General features: G+C 53.6%; 1 protein-coding gene across 4 annotated transcripts in view; it reads left to right on the top strand.

Annotated features, from left to right (window-relative positions):
- Positions 1 to 14691, top strand: part of LOC135174134 (gastrula zinc finger protein XlCGF17.1-like) — an 872006-nt gene extending 857315 nt beyond the window's left edge. For 3 of the 4 annotated variants that reach the window (XM_064141374.1, XM_064141373.1, XM_064141372.1), the window contains one exon: positions 13271 to 14691. In XM_064141374.1, the coding sequence (XP_063997444.1) occupies positions 13300 to 14556 (1257 nt within the window). In that variant the 5' untranslated portion in view covers positions 13271 to 13299 and the 3' untranslated portion in view covers positions 14557 to 14691. The remainder of the gene's footprint in view (positions 1 to 13270) is intronic. The other variant, XM_064141375.1, reaches the window with a different exon arrangement.
- The last annotated feature ends 6718 nt before the right edge of the window (positions 14692 to 21409 follow it).

Raw genomic sequence — 21409 nt, forward strand, 5'->3', positions numbered from 1 at the left:
CCTTGCCACAGAGGGAACTGAGCAGAACACCACCTGTGCTCCTGCCCCATCTATCAATTTCCCCAGGGCCCTAAATTCCTTTGTAATTGCCCTGGTGCCCTTCTTCTCGATCTCATCCCTGCCAGCCTGTATTACCAGCAAAGGGTAATAATCAGAGGGCTGAATTAGGTTTGGGAGTCTCCTGGTGATGTCCCTAACCTGGGCACCAGGAAGGGAGCAGACCTCCCTGTGGGCTGGGTTGGGACAACAAATGGGTCCCTCTGTCCCCCTCAAGACAGAGTCCCCAACAGCTATGACCCTTCTCTTTTATTTTGTTTTTGTGGAGCTGATCATTATAGTTGGTGGGGACTGCTCCACCCTAGGCACCACCCCAGATGGCTGCTCCTCAGCCCTCTCATCCCCACTGCCCTCTGCATGCAGGGCCTCATACTTGTTGTGCAAGGGCAGAGGAAGAGGAGGAGAGGGCCGGGGTGGATTTCCCCTGCTGCCTCTACAGGGATCTGTACCCATCCCTTCCTGTTTCCAGGAGCAGTTCCCTTAGCAGGGGGGACCTGCAGAGCCTGCTCCCACAGATCCTGCTCCCTTTAAACCTCCCGTGGCTGATGTCATGACCCCGCGTCACAGCCCCGCTCAATCCCTTGAGAGATCAGCCCTGCCGACCCCCTGCCTGCCTGGAGGTCCTCCTGACTTGTGAAATAGCAAACCCAGAGCAGACATTGAGAAGGCTCTGAGCCTGAGCAGAGCAGTGCTCACTGCGATCTCAATTGGCTCTGCAGCCAAAATTCCCCTACCCTGGGCAGCTTTAAGACTCATCTTGGCAGGGGTTGGGCCAGCTCATGGCAACTGCACTGTCCACCTGGAAAGGTTGGAGCAGATGGCCCTTGGGGTCCCTTCCAGCCTGGCATTCTGTGGGCACAGAGCTGTGCTGGGCATTTGAGGGGCAGCTGCAGACCTTTTGAAGCCTTTCTGCAGAGTGCCAAAGACATCACTGAGCCTAGAAAGTCACTGCAGAGTTCCCTGCTAAGAGCTTCTTGGAGCTGCCCAAGAATGTCTCAGAGTTTCTGGTCAGCTTGGAAGGGATTCTGCTTTTTTTTGCTCCAGGCAGTTTTAGACCTTTTTAAGCATTCTTCTTGTTCTCCTCCGCCTTGGCCTCTTCCTTGTCCTCCTCCACCTCATCTGTTTCCTCCTCTTCCTCTCCCTTGAGGCTGCATTTAGAATCATGGTTTGGATTGGAAGGGACCTCCAAAGCTCCTCCAGTCCAAGCCCCTGCACTCAGCAGGGACATCCTGCACTACATCAGGCTGCCCAGGGCTCTGTTGAGCCTCACCTTGAATATGTCCAGGGATGGGACATCAGCTCCCTTGGCAACCTGTTGCAGTGTTCCAGCAGCATCCTGGTGCAGAACTTGTTCCTCACCTCCAATCTCAATCTGCTCTGCTCTGGTTTGCAGCCATTGCCCTCATCCTGTCCCTGCAGGCCTTTGGGAGCAGTCTCTCTGCAACTTTCTTGTAGCTCCCTTCAGGCACTTGAAAGTCACTGTTAGGTCTGCCTGTATCCTTCTCTTCTCCAAGCTGAACACCCCCAGCCCCCTCAGCCTGTCCTCATAGCTGAGTTGTTCCAGCCCCCTGATCATTCTCATGGCCCCCTCTGGACTCTCTCCATCAGGTCCATGTCCTTGCTGTGTTGAGGGCTCCAGAGCTGGATGCAGCACTGCAGGTGAGGTCTCAGCAGAGCACAGTGGCAGAATCTGCTCTCTCCATCTGCTGTTGGTGCAGCCCAGGCTGCCATTGGGCTTGTGTGCTGCAGGCTCACACTGCCTGCTCATGTCCTGCTCCTTGTCCCCCAGCACCCCCAAGTCCTTTTTCTCAGGCCTGCTTTCTGTCAGCTTCTCCCCGAGGCTGTGCTGATTGTGAGGCTTGTTCCAGCCCAGGTGCAAGAGCCTGCACTTGCTCTTGTTGAACCTCAGGAGGTTCCCCTGGGCCACTCCTGCAGCTTGCCCACTTGAGCTCCTCCAACTTGTTCTCCAGGATACTCTCCTCCATGCTCTCCTCCAGGGCCTTCTGTTGGGCCATGCTGGGTGTGTAGATCAGCCTGGGACTTTGGTGGGGCCCTGGGGACTCTGAGAGGGCAGAAAGTGAGTGCAGATGGAGCAATGGATGGAGAGATGGAGGGTGAAGGCTTTAGGGGGTGGGAGGGCTTAGTTCAGCAGCTGTGTAACTCTGACTGGTTCTTACCTACAAGGGTGGAGGCAGCAACTGGGCCCAGAAGCACAAAGAGCCAAGCCCTGCCTGGGTCAGGACAGTCCCCTGACACCTCCTGATATCCACCACTGCCCAAGCAGGCCCTTGAGGGTCTTACCCACAGTCCCCACCTCATACTTCATGCCAGGAATCACCTGAGCACTCAATCCCTCTCTTTCCCTTCATCAGTTCCTGCCTAAGGAGGCTGCAGGGTCCCTCCTCACCCGTGATCTGTAACCCTTCCCCCTTGGCTTGTTGCTGCTTCTTTCAGCCCTCCAGCTCCTCTTGGCCTTTAGTCTCAGGACCTTCCATTTCTGAGGTCCTGGTTCCAGCCCAGTTCTTTAGATGCATCCTCAGCCACAACATTTTCCACTCCACCCTTCTAACCTCAGCAGAGGTGGGGGACACAGGGCCATGGAACAACAGGGACATCAGAGACAAGGACGAGCTTGGAATGAGGGAAGGGTCTGGGAATAGGCAGGAATTAGGCCTTGTTGCCCCAGAAAGGGCACAGGATCAAGGCCCAGCTGAAAAATGTATATGCAGGAAATGCCAGAATCTGGCAGCATTTCAGGAGATGAACGCAGTGAATTGTCCTACACCTCTGCATGTGCCAGGTGGGAGCTTGCCAACAGAGCATGGGCACTGTGCCCTCACAGCAAACCTCATTTTCTCTTGGGACTGTAGAATGGCAGCTCCAGGAGAACTGCTAAGAGAAAGCTGCTGGAAATGGGCAGGGAGAGAAGGAAACAAAACCCTCTGGAATGAGGCTTTTTAGGGTGCCTGTGAATAGTGCTGGAGGTGTCAGGTTTGGCCAGGAGTCAGAGACTCCTCCACCATCAGAGCGAGGGCTGAAGAGGTTTTGCAAGAAGCTGACAAGTCCCTATCCTCTTTCCTGTATCTCCAGAGAGCAGGAGCCTCCCTTCCTGTGTGTCCTCGGTGCTTCTCTGACCTTCTGTTGAGGAGTGGCCAGCAGAGAGCTGGCCCTGCTGGCAGGAGTTGCCTGCAGGGCACTGCTGAGCACAGAGGGGGTGTGATGGTGTGGGTGTTCCCTGCCCTCCACCCTTGGCAAAAGGTATCCAATTTGGGCTGTCAGCCATCAGTAAAAGAAAAAGCCCAAACTGGCCACACAGCAGCCCACACTAAGCAAAACAGCTTCATTCTGACCCCCAGAGTTAATTAACAACCAATCAAATTTAACTTGCACCACGTTGAAGCAGCAGAACAAGGATGTGATGGTTTGGGTGTTACCCACCCCCTTGCACTTGGAAAAATCACCCAGGCTAGACTCAGTGGCTCTGGAAATTGCATGAAGCTTACACCTACAGCTCAGCACAGTGTCCAAGCAGAGAGTTACAGTGTGTGCAGTTATGTACAGAAACATACAGGGTAAAAAGTAATGCAGGAATACAGCAGCCCTCCCAGAAACCTGAGTCCCCAGGAGGGGCTCCCAACCACCCTCCCACCTTCCACCCCTCTACCTTACCCAAGACTTTGCCTTATGCTCAAGGTAGCTTGGAGGGTTGGCCAGGGGGGTTAGGAAGCAGATGGATTAGTCACACAGCAGGTTAGCTTAGGGAGAGAAGTTCAGCCCAAAGCCCAGAGAGTGACTCTGTTATCTGTATTTATGTTCTTGTTCTTATCCATCTCAGCATGACTATGAGTGCAGCAGACATCACCATTGCTTCCTTTTCACAGCCTGAAAGCTAATTCTTCTCACCAAAACATTCTAGCTAGGCTCAAACTGGCACAGTGGGTGGGGGTGTGTGAGCAGGCCAGGGAGGAGACCTGGGTCTAGAGCAACAGCTCCTGGCAAATGCAGCTGCAGACAGCAGAGTCCTGGGCAGGCAGTGGGAGGAGTCTACAGCCAAGGCCTGCATGAGGCTGACTGGAGGCAGCTCTCCTGTGATGCTGCCTTGGAGTTGTCTGCTGGGGGTTGTGTGCTGAGTAAGGAGCTGAGTCTGCACTTCTTCAGCCCTCCTATCTTCATCAGTCCTGCCTTGCTGCTGTGCCCATGGTGCTGAGCTTGGGAGCTGCTTGCACCAAGATCCAGCTCTGCTACATGGTCCTGGGCAGTGCTGAGCCATCCCTTGCAGGTCAGTCCTCTCCTCTGAGCCCTTTGCTTCTCTCTGGCAGGGGCTGTGTCCTCTATCAACCCTGTCCCTCTGTGCTGGGGAGGAGCAGAACTGTCCCTTGGAAGAGCCCAGCAGGTAGAGAACCCAGACTAGAGGACAATGGCAAGACCCCAGCCTGTTCTTGATCCATGTGGTACATCCCAACCCCCTGCAGACGCTCCTGCCCATCACATTTCACTGCCACTGGGGCTCTGAGGGACATCCATTTTGGCTGCAGAGCCGATCGAGAGAGCACTGTGGGCACTGCTGCTGAGCTCGGACTTTCTGCTCTGTTCTGCTGCTCCGCGGTTCCAGGGGACCTTCAGGTAGGCAGGGGCACGGCAGGGCTTTGTCTCACGGGATTGAGCGGGGCTGTGATGGGGGCTCGTGACGTCAGCTGCGGGAGGTTTAAATCCCCCCCGGGTGCCATGCACGCCGCCAGTGTGGCTGCAGAGCCTCCTGCGGCTGGGGGCTGCTTTTGTTTTGTTTCCTTTCCTCTTCCTGTCTCTGCCTGTCAGTGTCACTGTGCACTGTGCCTGTCAGTGTCACTGTGCACTGTGCCTGTCACTCGCACTACGAAGGGCAGGAAAAGCCTGTGCACGCAGACAGACTCGACCCAGGAACACACAGGAGTCCAGGCTACTGGCTGCAGGGAGTGCTGGAGCCTCTCACTCGCTGTAGAAGGGGAAGGGGAGAACAATTGCACCAGGTGTGAGCAGGTGAACTTCCTTCTCACCTTGGTGGCAGAATTGAAAGATGAGGTGGCTGAGCTGAAGGATGAAGTATCCAGGCTCAGGTCGATAAGGGAGAAAGAAAGGGAGCTGGATCTGTGGGAGCAGGCTCTGCAGATCGCCCCGATAAGGGAACTGCCCCTGGAAACAGTGAGGGATGGGTACAGATCCCTGTCAGGGGTAGTAAGGGAAATCCACCCCGGCCCTCTCCTCCTCTTCCTCTGCCCTTGCACAACAAGTATGAGGCCCTGCATGCAGAGGGCAGTGGGGATGAGAGGGCTGAGGAGCAGCCATCTGGGGTGGTGCCTAGGGTGGAGCAGTCGCCACCAACTATAATGATCAGCTCCACAAAAAACAAGAAAAAGAGAAGGGTCATAGTTATTGAGGACTCAGTCTTGAGGGGGACAGAGGGACCCATTTGTCGTCCCAACCCAGCCCACAGGGAGGTCTGCTCCCTTCCTGGTGCCCAGGTTAGGGACATCACCAGGAGACTCCCAAACCTAATTCAGCCCTCTGATTATTACCCTTTGCTGGTAATACAGGCTGGCTGGGATGAGATCGAGAAGAAGGGCACCAGGGCAATTACAAAGGAATTTAGGGCCCTGGGGAAATTGATCGATGGGGCAGGAGCACAGGTGGTGTTCTGCTCAGTTCCCTCTGTGGCAAGGGAGTTCACAGAGAGGAACAGCAGAACCTATGCCATCAACAACTGGCTCAAGGGATGGTGCCAGTGGCAGCACTTTGGGTTCTTTGACCACGGGGGAACTTTTACTGATCCAGACCTGCTTGATCATGATGGGGTGCAGTTGTCTAGGAGGGGCAGGAGAGTCCTGGCACTGGAGTTGTCAGGGCTCATTAGGTGGGCTTTAAACTAGGTCTGAAGGGGGTGGGTGAGGCAATTACTCTCTGTGAGAAGGAGAGAGTGGGAAGGAAACTAGGGACAATTGAGGAACCCAGAGCCCAGCTGAAGTGCATCTACACCAATGCACGCAGCTTGGGTAACAAGCAGGAGGAACTGCAAGTCCTGGTCCATCAGGGTGACTATGAGACAGTTGCCATTTCAGACACTTGGTGGGATGACAGGCATGACTGGGCTGCTATACTGGGGGGATATAACCTCTTCAGGAGAGATAGGCAAGGGAGAAGAGGAGGAGGGGTGGCTCTGTATATTACGGAGTCACTCCTTGCCACTGAGCTTGAGGTGAGGGACGAAGGGGTTGAGAGCCTGTGGGTTAAAATCAGAGGGAGGACTAACAAATCTGACATCCTGGTTGGAGTCTGTTATAGACCACCCAACCAGGATGAGGAAACAGATGAGATATCACAGTCTCACAGTATCATGAGGGTTGGAAGAGACCTCACAGATCATCAAGTCCAACCCTTTACCACAGACCTCAAGGCCAGACCATGGCACCAAGTGCCACGTCCAATCCTGCCTTGAACAGCTCCAGGGACGGCGACTCCACCACCTCCCCGGGCAGCCCATTCCAGTGTCCAATGACTCTCTCAGGGAAGAACTTTCTCCTCACCTCCAGCCTAAATTTCCCCTGGCGCGGCCTGAGGCTGTGTCCTCTTGTTCTGGTGCTGGCCACCTGAGAGAAGAGAGCAACCTTCTCCTGGCCACAACCACCCTTCAGGTAGCTGTAGACAGCAATAAGGTCTCCCCTGAGCCTCCTCCAGGCTAACCAATCCCAGCTCCCTCAGCCTCTCCTCGTAGGGCTGTGCTCAAGGCCTCTCCCCAGTCTCATCACCCTTCTCTGGACACGCTCAAGCATCTCAATGTCCCTTCCTAAACTGGGCGGCCCAGAACTGAACACAGTACTCAAGATGTGGTCTAACCAGTGCAGAGTACAGGGGCAGAATGACCTCCCTGCTCCTGCTGACCACACCATTCCTGATGCAGGCCAGGATGCCACCGGCTCTCTTGGCCACCTGGGCACACTGCTGGCTCATGTTCAGGCGGGTATCAATCAGCACCCCCAGATCCCTTTCTGTCTGGCTGCTCTCCAGCCACTCCCACCCCAGCCTGTATCTCTGCATGGGGTTGTTGTGGCCAAAGTGCAGCACCCTGCACTTGGAGCTATTGAACGCCATCCCCTTGGGCTCTGCCCATCTGTGCAGGCGGTCAAGGTCCTGCTGCAGAGCCCTTCTGCCCTCCAACCCAGCCACATCTGTCCCCAGCTTAGTGTCATCTGCAAACTTGCTGATGACTGATTCCATGCCCTCATCCAGATCATCTATGAAGATGTTAAAGAGGATGGGGCCCAGCACTGATCCCTAAGGGACACCACTAGTGACAGCTGCCAGCTGGATGTGGCACCATTCACCACCACTCTCTGGGTCCAGCCCTCCAGCCAGTTCCTAACCCAGCACAGAGTGTTGCCATCCAAGCCGTGGGCTGACAGCTTAGCCAGCAGTTTGCTGTGGGGGACAGTGTCAAAGGCCTTGCTGAAGTCCAGACAGACCACATCCACAGGCCTCCCCACATCCACCAAGCGGGTCACCTGATCATAGAAGGAGATCAGGTTGGAGAGGCAGGATCTGCCCTTCCTAAACCCATGCTGGCTGGACCTGAGCCCTTTGCCATCCCTTAGGTGCGCTCTTATCACCCCCAAGCTAACCTGCTCCATCAGTTTCCCTGGCACTGAGGTCAGGCTGACAGGTCTGTAGTTCCCAGGTTCCTCCATCCGACCCTTCTTGTGGATGGGGACCACGTTGGCCATTTTCCAGTCTCCTGGAACCTCTCTGGTCAGCCAGGACTGCTGGAAAATGATGGAGAGCAGCTTGGCCAGCTCAGCTGCCAGCTCTCTCAGTACCCTGGGATGGATCCCATCTGGTCCCATGGACTTGTGGGTGTCCAGGTGGCTCAGCAGGTCCTGAACTAATTCTTCATGAATTTCCAGGGGAACACAATGCTCCCTGACCCCATCCCCCAGTTCAAGAGGCCACTTGCCCTGAACTCCTCCCTCCTTTGTTGCAAACTGAGGTGAAGAAGGCATTCAGGACCTCAGCCTTTTCTTCATCATCAGTTACAGTGTTCCCCTCCTGGTCCAGTTGTCGGGGTACGGAGGCTGGCGAGAGGTGAGATCGGGGTACTGACGACTCGAGACAGCAGCTTCCAGGCATCTGTGCATCAGTACATCAGTACCACTTTATTAGGGTAGTGCAGTGTCTTATATAGTGTCTCCGAGGAGGTGTTTCCAGCCAGCCTGGGGCTGGCAGAAGTGGACAGTACAGATTGGCCCCAAGTTATGTGCAAGGCAGAGATAGGTTACCTGTGGTAAAGAACCTGTGAGTACCACCCAGGGGGGCTGGCCAGGGTCAGACCCCCTTGGGGCTGCGTCCGCCCTGGGGACCTGACAGCTGTGCCTGGGTTGCTCATGGTTGCCAGCTTAGGCCCCTGGGAATCGGTAAGACCCAAGGACACTTCCCATCACAGGGCCTGATGTTTACAGTCCATACCTCGTTGCAGGAGAAAGCTTCCCACATCCAGTAAGCAGTGGAGGCTCTTCTTGCCCTTCCTTTTAGTGTTGCTAAATTCATAAAAGTGCTTTTTATTATCTTTCACGGAAGTGGCAGCCTAAGTTCTAGCTGGGCCTTAGCCTCTCTAATTTTTCTCCTACATAATCTGGCTATCTCCTTAAACACGTCAGGAGAAGCCTTCCCCTCCTTCCAAAGGTGATACACCCTCTTTTTTTCCCCCAATTCCTTCAGGAGCTGTTTGCTCATCCAGACTGGTCGCCTTCCCTGCCGGCTCATCTTTCGGCACATGGGAACTGCCAGCTCCTGTGCCTTCAAGAGCTCCTGTTTAAAGTAGGTCCAACCATCCTGGACCCTTTTGTTCTCAAGGACTGCTGCCCAGGGGACAATCAGTTGGAGGCTGTCTCAAGATCTTCAGATCTTGTCCTTGTGGAATGAGAGGACACAGCCTCAAGCTGCGCCAGGGGAGTTTTAGGCTTGAGGTGAGGAGAAAGTTCTTCACTGAGAGGGTCATTGGACACTGGAATGGGCTGCCCGGGGATGTGGTGGAGTCGTCGTCCTTGGGGCACTTCAAGGCAAGGTTGGACGTGGCACTTGGTGCCATGGTCTAGCCTTGAGCTCTGTGGTGAAGGGTTGGACTTGATCTGTGAGGTCTCTTGCAACCCTGATGATACTGTGATACTCTGTGATACTGTGACACTTTAACCTGCCAGATATCTGCTGGGAACTTAATTCAGCAGAGAGGAGGCAGTCCAGGAGGTTTCTAGAGTGCATGGAGGACAGCTTCATGTCCCAGCTGTTAAGTGAGCCTACAAGGGGTCAAGCTCAGCTTGACCTGCTGCTCTCCAACAGAGAAGGGCTGGTAGGAGATGTGACAGTGGGAGGCTGCCTGGGGTGTAGTGATCACGAGTTAGTGGAGTTTTCAATATGCAGGGAGGTAGGGAGGCACTACAACAAAACCTACACCTTGGACTTTCGGAGGGCAAACTTCAGTTTGTTCAAGAAACTTATTTCCAAAGTCCCCTGGGCAGCAGTCCTTAAAAACAAGGGGGTCCAGGATGGTTGGACCTACTTTAAACAGGAGCTCTTGAAGGCACAGGAGCTGGCAGTTCCCATGTGCCCAAAGATGAGCCGGCAGGGAAGGCAACCAGTCTGGATGAGCAAACAGCTCCTGAAGGAATTGGGGGAAAAAAAGAGGGTGTATCACCTTTGGAAGGAGGGGAAGGCTTCTCCTGACGTGTTTAAGGAGATAGCCAGATTATGTAGGAGAAAAATTAGAGAGGCTAAGGCCCAGCTAGAACTTAGGCTGCCACTTCCGTGAAAGATAATAAAAAGCACTTTTATGAATTTAGCAACACTAAAAGGAAGGGCAAGAAGAGCCTCCACTGCTTACTGGATGTGGGAAGCTTTCTCCTGCAACGAGGTATGGACTGTAAACATCAGGCCCTGTGATGGGAAGTGTCCTTGGGTCTTACCGATTCCCAGGGGCCTAAGCTGGCAACCATGAGCAACCCAGGCACAGCTGTCAGGTCCCCAGGGCGGACGCAGCCCCAAGGGGGGCTGACCCTGGCCAGCCCCCCTGGGTGGTACTCACAGGTTCTTTACCACAGGTAACCTATCTCTGCCTTGCACATAACTTGGGGCCAATCTGTACTGTCCACTTCTGCCAGCCCCAGGCTGGCTGGAAACACCTCCTCGGAGACACTATATAAGACACTGCACTACCCTAATAAAGTGGTACTGATGTACTGATGCACAGATGCCTGGAAGCTGCTGTCTCGAGTCGTCAGTACCCCGATCTCACCTCTCGCCAGCCTCCGTACCCCGACAACTGGACCAGGAGGGGAACACTGTAACTGATGATGAAGAAAAGGCTGAGGTCCTGAATGCCTTCTTCACCTCAGTTTGCAACAGCAAGGAGGGAGGAGTTCAGGGCAAGTGGCCTCTTGAACTGGGGGATGGGGTCGGGGAGCGGTGTGTTCCCCTGGAAATTCATGAGGAATTAGTTCAGGACCTGCTGAGCCACATGGACACCCACAAGTCCATGGGACCAGATGGGATCCATCCCAGGGTGCTGAGAGAGCTGGCAGCTGAGCTGGCCAAGCCACTCTCCATCATTTTCCAGCAGTCCTGGCTCACCGGAGAGGTTCCAGGAGACTGGAAAATGGCCAACGTGGTCCCCATCCACAAGAAGGGTCAGATGGAGGAACCTGGGAACTACAGACCTGTCAGCCTGACCTCAGTGCCAGGGAAACTGATGGAGCAGGTTATCTTGGGGGTGATAAGAGCACACCTGAGGGATGGCCAAGGGCTCAGGTCCAGCCAGCATGGGTTTAGGAAGGGCAGATCCTGCCTCTCCAACCTGATCTCCTTCTATGATCAGGTGACCCGCTTGGTGGATGTGGGGAGCCTGTGGATGTGGTCTGTCTGGACTTCAGCAAGGCCTTTGACACTGTCCCCCACAGCACACTGCTGGCTAAGCTGTCAGCCCATGGCTTGGATGGTAACACTCTGTGCTGGGTTAGGAACTGGCTGGAGGGCCGGACCCAGAGAGTGGTGGTGAATGGTGCCACATCCAGCTGGCAGCTGTCACTAGTGGTGTCCCTCAGGGATCTGTGCTGGGCCCCATCCTCTTTAACATCTTCATAGATGATCTGGATGAGGGCATGGAGTCAGTCATCAGCAAGTTTGCAGATGACACTAAGCTGGGGACAGATGTGGCTGGGTTGGAGGGCAGAAGGGCTCTGCAGCGGGACCTTGACCACCTGGACAGATGGCAGAGTCCAATGGGACGACATTCAATAGCTCCAAGTGCAGGGTGCTGCACTTTGGCCACAACAACCCCATGCAGAGATACAGGCTGGGGTCGGAGTGGCTGGAGAGCAGCCAGACAGAAAGGGATCTGGGGGTGTGTTGCGGAGGGCAGTAATACGTGGCCGAGTCGAGAATTTATCAAAAATAGATATTTTTTGTTTTCCCAAAAACCCGCCCCCACAACTATATATACAAAGATTAATTTCGTTTGATAAACAGGTTGAGTTGCATGAGAATTAAATCTACAAGGATACCATCAATAATCTGACTATATTTGGAAGTCAGAGGTTGGAAAAGGACTCAGCTATTAATTAATAGCGGTTTCTTACTAAATTAAGCTAAGCCAAATAACTTACTCAGGCTGGCTCGTGCGGTCTGTCTTCCTCCTCTAGCGGCTGAAGTAGTCGTTAAGGGTCGTTAAGGGTCGTTAGGCAGACAAAGGTGTGCCTAACAGGAAAGCGAATCCTTGGTCTCTCTGCAGTCCAGGCACAGGGGAGTGTGTGAGCTCAGGCAGACACATACGTCCAGGCACAGGCAAACTCCAAAGCGGGAACCCCAAAGGCGGGAAGACCTCCAATATTTATAACCTTCGCTAGACAAAGGGCAGAGTTACCACACCTTAGGCGCGAAAGCGCACGGCCAATCCCAGCCTGGCTCCAGCGCGGGAACTCACGGGGCAGTCGCCCCCTTCACGGCTGCAGGGCAGGCGGGTGGGGGGGGGGGGGAAACCAGGCAGCTTTTCCCCTTTCCCCCCCGAAGTCCAGGCAGGAGAGGAATTTAGGGGTACAGGACTCCAGGACAGGGTGCTGATTGATACCCGCCTGAACATGAGCCAGCAGTGTGCCCAGGTGGCCAAGAGAGCCAGTGGCATCCTGGCCTGCATCAGGAATGGTGTGGTCAGCAGGAGCAGGGAGGTCATTCTGCCCCTGAACTCTGCACTGGTTAGACCACACCTTGAGTGCTGTGTTCAGTTCTGGGCCCCCCAGTTTAAGAGGGACATTGAGATGCTTGAGCTTGTCCAGAGAAGGGCAACGAGACTGGGGAGAGGCCTTGAGCACAAGCCCTACAAGGAGAGGCTGAGGGAGCTGGGATTGGTTAGCCTGGAGAAGAGGAGGCTCAGGGGAGACCTTATTGCTGTCTACAACTACCTGAGGGGTGGTTGTGGCCAGGAGGAGGTTGCTCTCTTCTCTCAGGTGGCCAGCACCAGAACGAGAGGACACAGCCTCAGGCTGCGCCAGGGGAAATTTAGGCTGGAGGTGAGGAGAAAGTTCTTCCCTGAGAGAGTCATTGGACACTGGAATGGGCTGCCCGGGGAGGTGGTGGAGTCGCCGTCCCTGGAGCTGTTCACGGCAAGGTTGGACGTGGCACTTGGTGCCATGGTCTAGCCTTGAGCTCTGTGGTAAAGGGTTGGACTTGATGGTCTGTGAGGTCTCTTCCATCCTTGGTGATACTGTGATCCTCTGCTGTGGGAGGTTGTGGGCCCACCAGGCAGGGTGGGGTCAGTTGTGTGGAAGGAGGCTGTGTATGGGGTTGCAAGTTGCAGTGTGGATGGGAGATGTTTGGAGGTTGTTTGGACTTACTGGGTCAGCACTGCTGCCTCTTATCTGAACCAGGAGAGATCAAAGGGCACAGCCTGGGGTAGGAACCTACCTGCCAACAGCACAGAGCTGGCAAACGGGTTGGGATCCCTCCATAAGGAACAGGGTGTCTTTCCCTCCCCCCCTGCCCAGCACCTGCACCTGGGATCTCAGCACAGGGATTAGAGATCTGACCCCACATCATGGCAAGTGAGTGTTGGTTGTTGTGATGTGGCAGGTGTAGGAGACTGTATTGACCAAGACAGGATGTCAGGGTTTGGGCTGCTGGGGTCAGGTGCTTCCATCTTCCCTAGGTAACAGCAGTGACCTCTTCCCCTACCACATGGCCTCACAGAAGGACCCAGGTAAGAACTGGGAGGAGAAGCACCCAGAGAATAAGACAGAGCAAGCAAAGTACAGCCTCAAGAAAGAGGAGGACAAAGAGGTCAAGCCAGAGGATAACAGTGAGGAGAATGATGACTATGATGAGGATGAAGATGACCAAGATAAAGAGGTGGAGGAAGAGGACAGGTTCATGGTATCCCCCTCTGTGCCACTCAAGCAACTGATTCAGCACCCTGAGTATGGGCAGAGCTTAACATGGCCCTCTGGCGTCTTTGACCACCGCCGAACCCACACTGGCGGCAAGCCTTTCAGCTGTGCTGACTGTGGCAGGAGCTTCACACTGCGCTCCAACCTCATTGTCCACAGCCGAATCCACACCGGTGAGAAGCCTTTCAACTGTGCTGACTGTGGCAGGAGCTTCACACAGCATTCTAACCTCATTGCCCATCGCCAAATCCACACTGGCAAGAGGCCCTACAGCTGTCCTGACTGTGGCAAGAGCTTCATACGGCACTCACACCTCGTTAACCACCATCGAACCCACACTGGTGAGAAGCCCTTCAGCTGTGCTGCCTGTGGCAAGAGCTTCACACTGCACTCCAGTCTCATTGACCACCACCGGACCCACACCAGCGAGAAGCCCTTCAGCTGTGGTGCCTGTGGCGAGAGCTTCACACGGCACTCCAACCTCATTGCCCACCGCCGAATCCACACCGGCGAGAAGCCCTTCAGCTGTGCTGCCTGCGGCAAGAGTTTCACTCGGAAGTCTGCCCTTAGCCAGCACTGCAGTGTCCACACCACTGAGAAGTCCTTCAGCTGCAGGGACTGCGGCAAAAGCTTCAAACACAGCTCAGATCTCACCATCCACCGCCGCATCCACACCAGAGAGAAGCTGTTCCCCTGTGCAGAGTGTGGCAAGAGCTTCACCACGAGCTACAGATACATCCAACACAGACTTATCCACAGCAGTGAGAAACCCTACACCTGCTCTGCCTGCGGCAAGAGCTTCACCCACAGTTCAACCCTCACTCAGCACCATCGTGTCCACACTGGTGAGAAGCCCTTCACCTGCTCTGCCTGCGGCAAGAGCTTCACCCACAGCTCAACCCTCACCCAGCACCATCGTGTTCACACTCGTGAGAAGCCCTTCACCTGCTCTGCCTGCGGCAAGAGCTTCACTCAAAGCAGCAGTCTCAGTTACCACCGCCGTACCCACTGTGGTGACCAACCCATGCTTCAGGGGAAGCACAACTAGATCCACCCGGGTCAGTCGGGGTAAATGTGCCCCCACCCCAAGAAAGCCTCTCCAGCAGATTGAACCAAAATTGCCTCTTTTTCACTCCTCTGTCCAGTGCCCAGTTGTGTCAATAAAATCCCAAAGTGACCCAAATCCTGTCTTTTTGCTTTTATCTTGGACATTGCTGCCCACAGTGCCCAACTGTTGGGGGCATTTGTTCCCTAGGAATGGGGCTGGAGCCCTGTGCCCAGTTCAGGTGGTTCAAAGTGATGTTCTCAGAAGAGCCTTGAGAGTGTCTTGCTGGGGGATGGTCTCAGGGGCATCTCAGAGGGATTTTTTTGGGGAGTATTACAGGATGTTAGGTGTTTGGGGGTCTGGAGGGCTCTGGGATTGACTTTGGGGATCTTTGTAGTGTGTAGGAGGGATCTCAGGGAGGTCTTTGGAAGCACCTGGAAAGGTTCTGTCAGGTTTCCAGTGAGGAGCTTGTTGCAGAAGGGGAGGAAATATTAATTGGTGTGAGATATTCTGTAAAAATATAGAATTGATTAGTTTCAATACTCTGAGCTCTCACCACCCCAATCACTGAATTTTAATATTAATATCTGTTCTTACTCGGTTATGGAAGACATTCTGGGAATAACATCAAAGAATCACTTGTTAATAAGTAGCAAACATCCACACTATAAACAGAGAGAGGACTCTCCCTGCGGTCAGTATGCCACCTGGGGCCAGTATGCTGCTTGCCCAGCAGCTGGGCCCAAGCTCTGTGTGCTCTATGGCAGAAGGCAGCAGAGAATTACAGAGGCATTAAAGCATTTACTCACAAATTCTGATTAGTTATCAGTCACCCTCTGGGGCTATGTCACAGCCTGTACAAGTGTCCAATCTTCAGGAACTCTGCTCGTGGACTTTGAGGCTGAAATCCTTCTGGCTTCAGGGGAAAGGATGCAGACATGGAATCTCTGACCTTGATCTCCTGGCTTCTTCTGGACGCTCAGTCCAGGGATTCTTAGGCAGGACCTTCAGGTGCAGAGTCAGGATGCTCTCTGGTCTCAGCACAGTCTCACACTGGCCACACAGGCTGATCGCATGCAGACAATCCAGGGTCTGCTCCTGGTAACTCGCAGCAGTGGAGTTTACCAGGCAGTGATGAGGCAGCAGGTGTGCAGTGGGGTGCACGGGAGACTGAGCTCCATAGATACAGGCAGGCAATGCAGGATTTAGTGCTGGTAACTCACAGCAGTGGTGTGCAGGTGTGCATGGCTGGCTGGGAGCTCATGGGAGATTCTGTCTCTGTAGAGAAGAGTAGATGCACTGCAGGTGAACAGGCAGGAAGGCAGGGAAGCAGGCAGGCAGGCATAAGCAGGCATAAGCAGGCATAAGCAAAAAAGCACTTTGCTTACCTGTCTACCCCTATTTATCAAATGTGGGCTGAGATTAATGGCCCTTTGGCCACCACAGTGACCAATCATCTTGGCAGTTAGCCAAAGCATACCATAATAGGCAAAAGCCACAAGCCTGCTTTTCCCTAACTTGGGAAAAGCATGGGCCTTGCACTAGGCAGGCACAAGCCAAGTGTGTGTGTCTTACACAACCATGTTACACACCCTGGGCCCTGGGCAGGCCAGACTTTATGGCACCAGGTGTACTGTGTTTCCTTGTGCTTGTTTATGTGTTTACCTCTGGTGTGGGCAGAAAAACCTGCCCAGGCCAGGCAAAGCATCTATAAGCCTATTTGGGCCTATGGGCCCTCCACGACAGGGCTCTCCTGCTTTCCAGCAGGCCTGCAGCTTCCAAAGGGCTTCTCCCTACCTCAGCAGTGTTCCTGATGGATTCCTGCTAATCTGGGGCTTCCCTGAGGCTTCCCACCCACCTAGAAGTGGGAAGAGATTTCTTGGAGTGTTCAGGAGCTTGTAAGAGTGCAAAGAGTTAAACCATCCCAAGAGAGGCTGCTGTGGCTCAGCACAGGTCCCAGCAATACTCCCAGCAGGACCTCTCCTCTGCTGCTTGGCTCCGCAGCTCTCAGCAGTGTGCCTGGCCTGCTGCTGCACAAGCTGGAGCTTGCTGAGCTGCTGCACAAACCCACAGGCTCTGTGCTCAAGCTGCTGCACTGGAAGCTGTAACTGCCTGTGCAGATGTCATGGGATGGGCCAGGGGTCTTCAGGCAGAGAGACCCCTCCCCACAAATAAGTGATACAGGCACAGCTTGGAGCTATGCAGCATGCAGAAACCCACAGAAAGGCCCTGGGGCAAGGAACTGGCAACCAGCTAAGGAAGTGTGACCACCTGTGGGACTGGGAAACTGAATCTGTGAGAGTGACTGGGACATATGGAGCTCCCCCACTGGAGGAAGTCTTTAGGAGTGGTGAGACATTGCTGAATCCTGGCTTTAGCATCCCCTGCTGTTCTTCCTTTCCTATCCTCTAACTTTCCCTTGGCACACAGAAGCAAAAATAACATTGAAGTGCCTTTCTCAACCATCTCCTGGCTCCAGATCAGTTTAATTTGGGAGATCCTTACAAGAACCTTCTCTGCTGAGCCTGCAGATTGAGATGAAAACTGTTTAAGTTTTGAGTCTGCTGCACCAGGATCACTGCAATGACTGAAGGGCACTGGTGGGGCAGTAGAATTCCTGCTGAGAGCACAGGGTGCACAGAAAAGCAGCAACTGCTGGGAGAAGGGAAAGCTGCTCAGAATCCCTGCACCTATGAGGAGACAGTAGGAGGGTTAGTGGAAATACGTTGCAGAATTAGCTGCTTGCTTGCCCACGGGAAACATGGTCAGAGCCCTCACGGATCAGTGTGGTCAAAGGCAGTGCCGCTTGGACTCCAGATGATTCAATATCATAGTCATAGAATCAACCAGATTGGACCAGACTTCCAAGATCATCCATTCCAACCTATCCCCCAACCCTATCCAGTCAACCAGACCATGGCACTAAATGCTTTATCCAGTCTTTTCTTGAAGACCTCCAGGGACGGTGCCTCCACCACCTCCCTGCGCAGCCCCTTCCAATGCCAATCACTCTCTCTGTGAAGAACTTCCTCCTAACATCCAGCCTAGACTTTCGCCAGCACAACTTGAGACTGTGTCCCCTTGTTCTATTGGTGGTTGCCTGGATCATTTGGCACTCAATGAATACCCTCAGGGCCACAAGGCACACACCTACACATTAGCATAATTAGTCAAGGACAACCCACTCCATCAGCATAAACCACACCTTGTTTTTCTCATTCACAAGGTGTCCGTTATCCCTTCTGAGATAAGTTAGCCAGCAGCTGGTGGGAACCAAGGTCAGCATCCATCGGTTCTTCTTCTCCTTCACTCTGTTCTCACATCTCGTCCTCACTTTGCATTCCCACAATTCTCCCCTTTTGTTTTGTTTTTAAAAATGAAGGTATCAGTTCTCACCCAATTTGCAGGGCCCCTGCAAAAGGAATGAAAAACACAGCACCCCAAAACACTACTAACAAAGGCAGCTGCTCCCCATCTTGTCCAATGCGTAGGTCTGCCCCTCATAACAGAGGGCTGAACTGATAGCTCTACCTTTGCAATTGCCTGTCCATTCAAACAGCATTGCTAGAAGCCTGTGAAGCTCCTAAGTTCATTAAGGGTGATCAAAGCACAACCCTATCTCAGTACACATTCCAGTGCACAGCCACCTGAGCAAGGCCTCTGCTCACCACCAGGAAAACAGAACAGGCTGAACACAACAAACCCAAGCACATTCATTCCCTAAACCAGAGTACTTTCGAATTTTTCCTTCTCTCTCCTCTCCCTTCCCTCCTCCCTTTTTTTTTTTTGGAGTGCAATGGTGTGCAATTAGCATAAGCAGGTGCAAAGTGCAGTATCTGAAGGCATTACCTGCATAAGTGTGATGGTAGAACCGCAGTGGCCTCTCACACATCTCCTAAAGTGCAGCATCGTTTTATGCCACAGAAAACCAATGCCCAATCAGGTGTGAAAACTGGATCTGATAATATTTGCCACATTAACCTTGCCAAGGTGTGCTAGTTTGAAGCAGGCTGGAATGTTTTGGTGAAAAGAACTAGATAATCGGCTGAAAAAGGAAAACAATGGTTGTGTCTCCTTCCCTCATTAGTCTCGCTGAGAGCTCTGGGAACAAGAAGTACACATTAGATAACATTTTCCATTTTCACAGTATCACAGTATCATGAGGGTTGGAAGAGACCTCACAGATCATCAAGTCCAACCCTTTACCACAGAGCTCAAGGCTAGACCATGGCACCAAGTGCCACGTCCAACCTTGCCTTGAACAGCCCCAGGGACGGCGACTCCACCACCTCCCCGGGCAGCCCATTCCAGTGTCCAATGACTCTCTCAGTGAAGAACTTTCTCCTCACCTCCAGCCTAAATCTCCCCTGGCACAGCCTGAGGCTGTGTCCTCTCATTCTGGCGCTGGCCACCTGAGAGAAGAGAGTAACCTCCCCCTGGCCACAACCACCCTTCAGATAGTTGTAGACAGCAATAAGGTCACCCCTGAGCCTCCTCTTCTCCAGGCTAAAAAATCCCAGCTCACTCAGCCTCTCCTCGTAGGGCTGTGCTCAAGGCCTCTCACCAGCCTCGTTGCCCTTCTCTGGACACGCTCAAGCATCTCAGTGTCCCTTCCTAAACTGGGGGGCCCAGAACTGAACACAGGACTCAAGGTGTGGTCTAACCAGTGCAGAGTACAGGGTCAGAATGACCTCCCTGCTTGTGCTGGCCACACCATTCCTGATGCAGGCCAGGATGCCATTGGCTCTCTTGGCCATCTTGGCACACTGCTGGCTCATGTTCAGGCGGGTATCAATCAGCACCCCCAGATCCCTCTCTGCCTGGCTGCTCTCCAGCCACTCCGACCCCAGCCTGTATCTCTGCATGGGGTTGTTGTGGCCAAAGTGCAGCACCCTGCACTTGGAGCTATTGAATGTCGTCCCCTTGGACTCTGCCCATCTGTACAGGCGGTCAAGGTCCCGCTGCAGAGCCCTTCTGCCCTCCAACTCAGCCACATCTGTCCCCAGCTTAGTGTCATCTGCAAACTTGCTGATGACTGACTCCATGCCCTCATCCAGATCATCTATGAAGATATTAAAGAGGATGGGGCCCAGCACTGATCAGTGAGGGACACCACTAGTGGCAGCTGCCAGCTGGATGTGGCACCATTCACCACCACTCTCTGGGTCCAGCCCTCCAGCCAGTTCCTAACCCAGCACAGAGTGTTGCCATCCAAGCCATGGGCTGACAGCTTAGCCAGCAGTGTGCTGTGGGGGACAGTGTCAAAGGCCTTGCTGAAGTCCAGATAGACCACATCCACAGGCCTCCCCACATCCACCAAACGGGTCACCTGATCATAGAAGGAGATCAGGTTGGAGAGGCAGGATCTGCCCTTCCTAAACCCATGCTGGCTGGACTTGAGCCCTTGGCCATCCCTTAGGTGCGCTCTTATCACCCCCAAGATAACCTGCTCCATCAGTTTCCCTGGCACTGAGGTCAGGCTGACAGGTCTGTAGTTCCCAGGTTCCTCCATCCGACCCTTCTTGTGGATGGGGACCACGTTGGCAGTTTCCAGTCTCCTGGGACCTCTCCGGTGAGCCAGGACTGCTGGAAAATGATGGAGAGCAGCTTGGCCAGCTCAGCTGCCAGCTCTCTCAGCACCCTGGGATGGATCCCATCTGGTCCCATGGACTTGTGGGTGTCCATGTGGCTCAGCAGGTCCTGAACTAATTCCTCATGAATTTCCAGGGGAACACACCGCTCCCCGACCCCATCCCCCAGTTCAAGAGGCCACTTGCCCTGAACTCCTCCCTCCTTACTGTTGAAAACTGAGGTGAAGAAGGCATTCAGGACCTCAGCCTTTTCTTCATCATCAGTTATAGTGTTCCCCTCCTGGTCCAGTAAGCAGTGGAGGCTCTTCTTGCCCTTCTTTTTAGCATTGATACATTTATAAAAGTGCTTTTTATTATCCTTCACAGAGGTGGCAGCCTAAGTTCTAGCTGGGCCTTAGCCTCTCTAATTTTTCTCCTACATAATCTGGCTACCTCTTTAAACACGTCAGGAGAAGCCTTCCCCTCCTTCCAGAGGTGATACACCCTCTTTTTTTCCCCCAATTCCTTCAGGAATTGTTTACTCATCCAGGCTGGTCACCTTCCCTGCCGGCTCATCTTTTGGCACATGGGAACTGCCAGCTCCTGTGCCTTCAAGAGCTCCTGTTTAAAGTAGGTCCAACCATCCTGGACCCCTTTGTTCTCAAGGACTGCTGCCCAGGGGACTTTGGAAATAAGTTTCTTGAACAAATTGAAGTTTGCCCTCTGAAAATCCAAGGTGTAGGTTTTGTTGTAGTGCCTCCCTACCTCCCTGCATATTGAAAACTCCACTAACTCGTGATCACTACACCCCAGGCAGCCTCCCACTATCACATCTCCTACCAGCCCTTCTCTGTTGGAGAGCAGCAGGTCAAGCTGAGCTTGACCCCTAGTAGGCTCACTTAACAGCTGGGTCATGAAGCTGTCCTCCATGAACTCTAGAAATCTCCTGGACTGCCTCCTCTCTGCTGAATTAAGTTCCCAGCAGATATCTGGCAGGTTAAAGTCACCCACAAGGACAAGATCAGAAGATCTTGAGACAGCCTCCAGCTGTTTGTAAAATATCTCATCTGTTTCCTCATCCTGGTTGGGTGGTCTGTAACAGACTCCAACCAGGATGTCAGATTTTTTAGTCCTCCCTCTGATTTTAACCCACAGGCTCTCAACCCCTTCGTCCCTCACCTCAAGCTCAGTGGCATGGAGTGACTCCCTAATATACAGAGCCACCCCTCCTCCTCTTCTCCCTTGCCTATCTCTCCTGAAGAAGTTATATCCCCCCAGTATAGCAC

Source organism: Pogoniulus pusillus, unplaced genomic scaffold (genome assembly GCF_015220805.1).
Source record: "Pogoniulus pusillus isolate bPogPus1 unplaced genomic scaffold, bPogPus1.pri scaffold_47_arrow_ctg1, whole genome shotgun sequence".
Classification (NCBI taxonomy): domain Eukaryota; kingdom Metazoa; phylum Chordata; class Aves; order Piciformes; family Lybiidae; genus Pogoniulus; species Pogoniulus pusillus.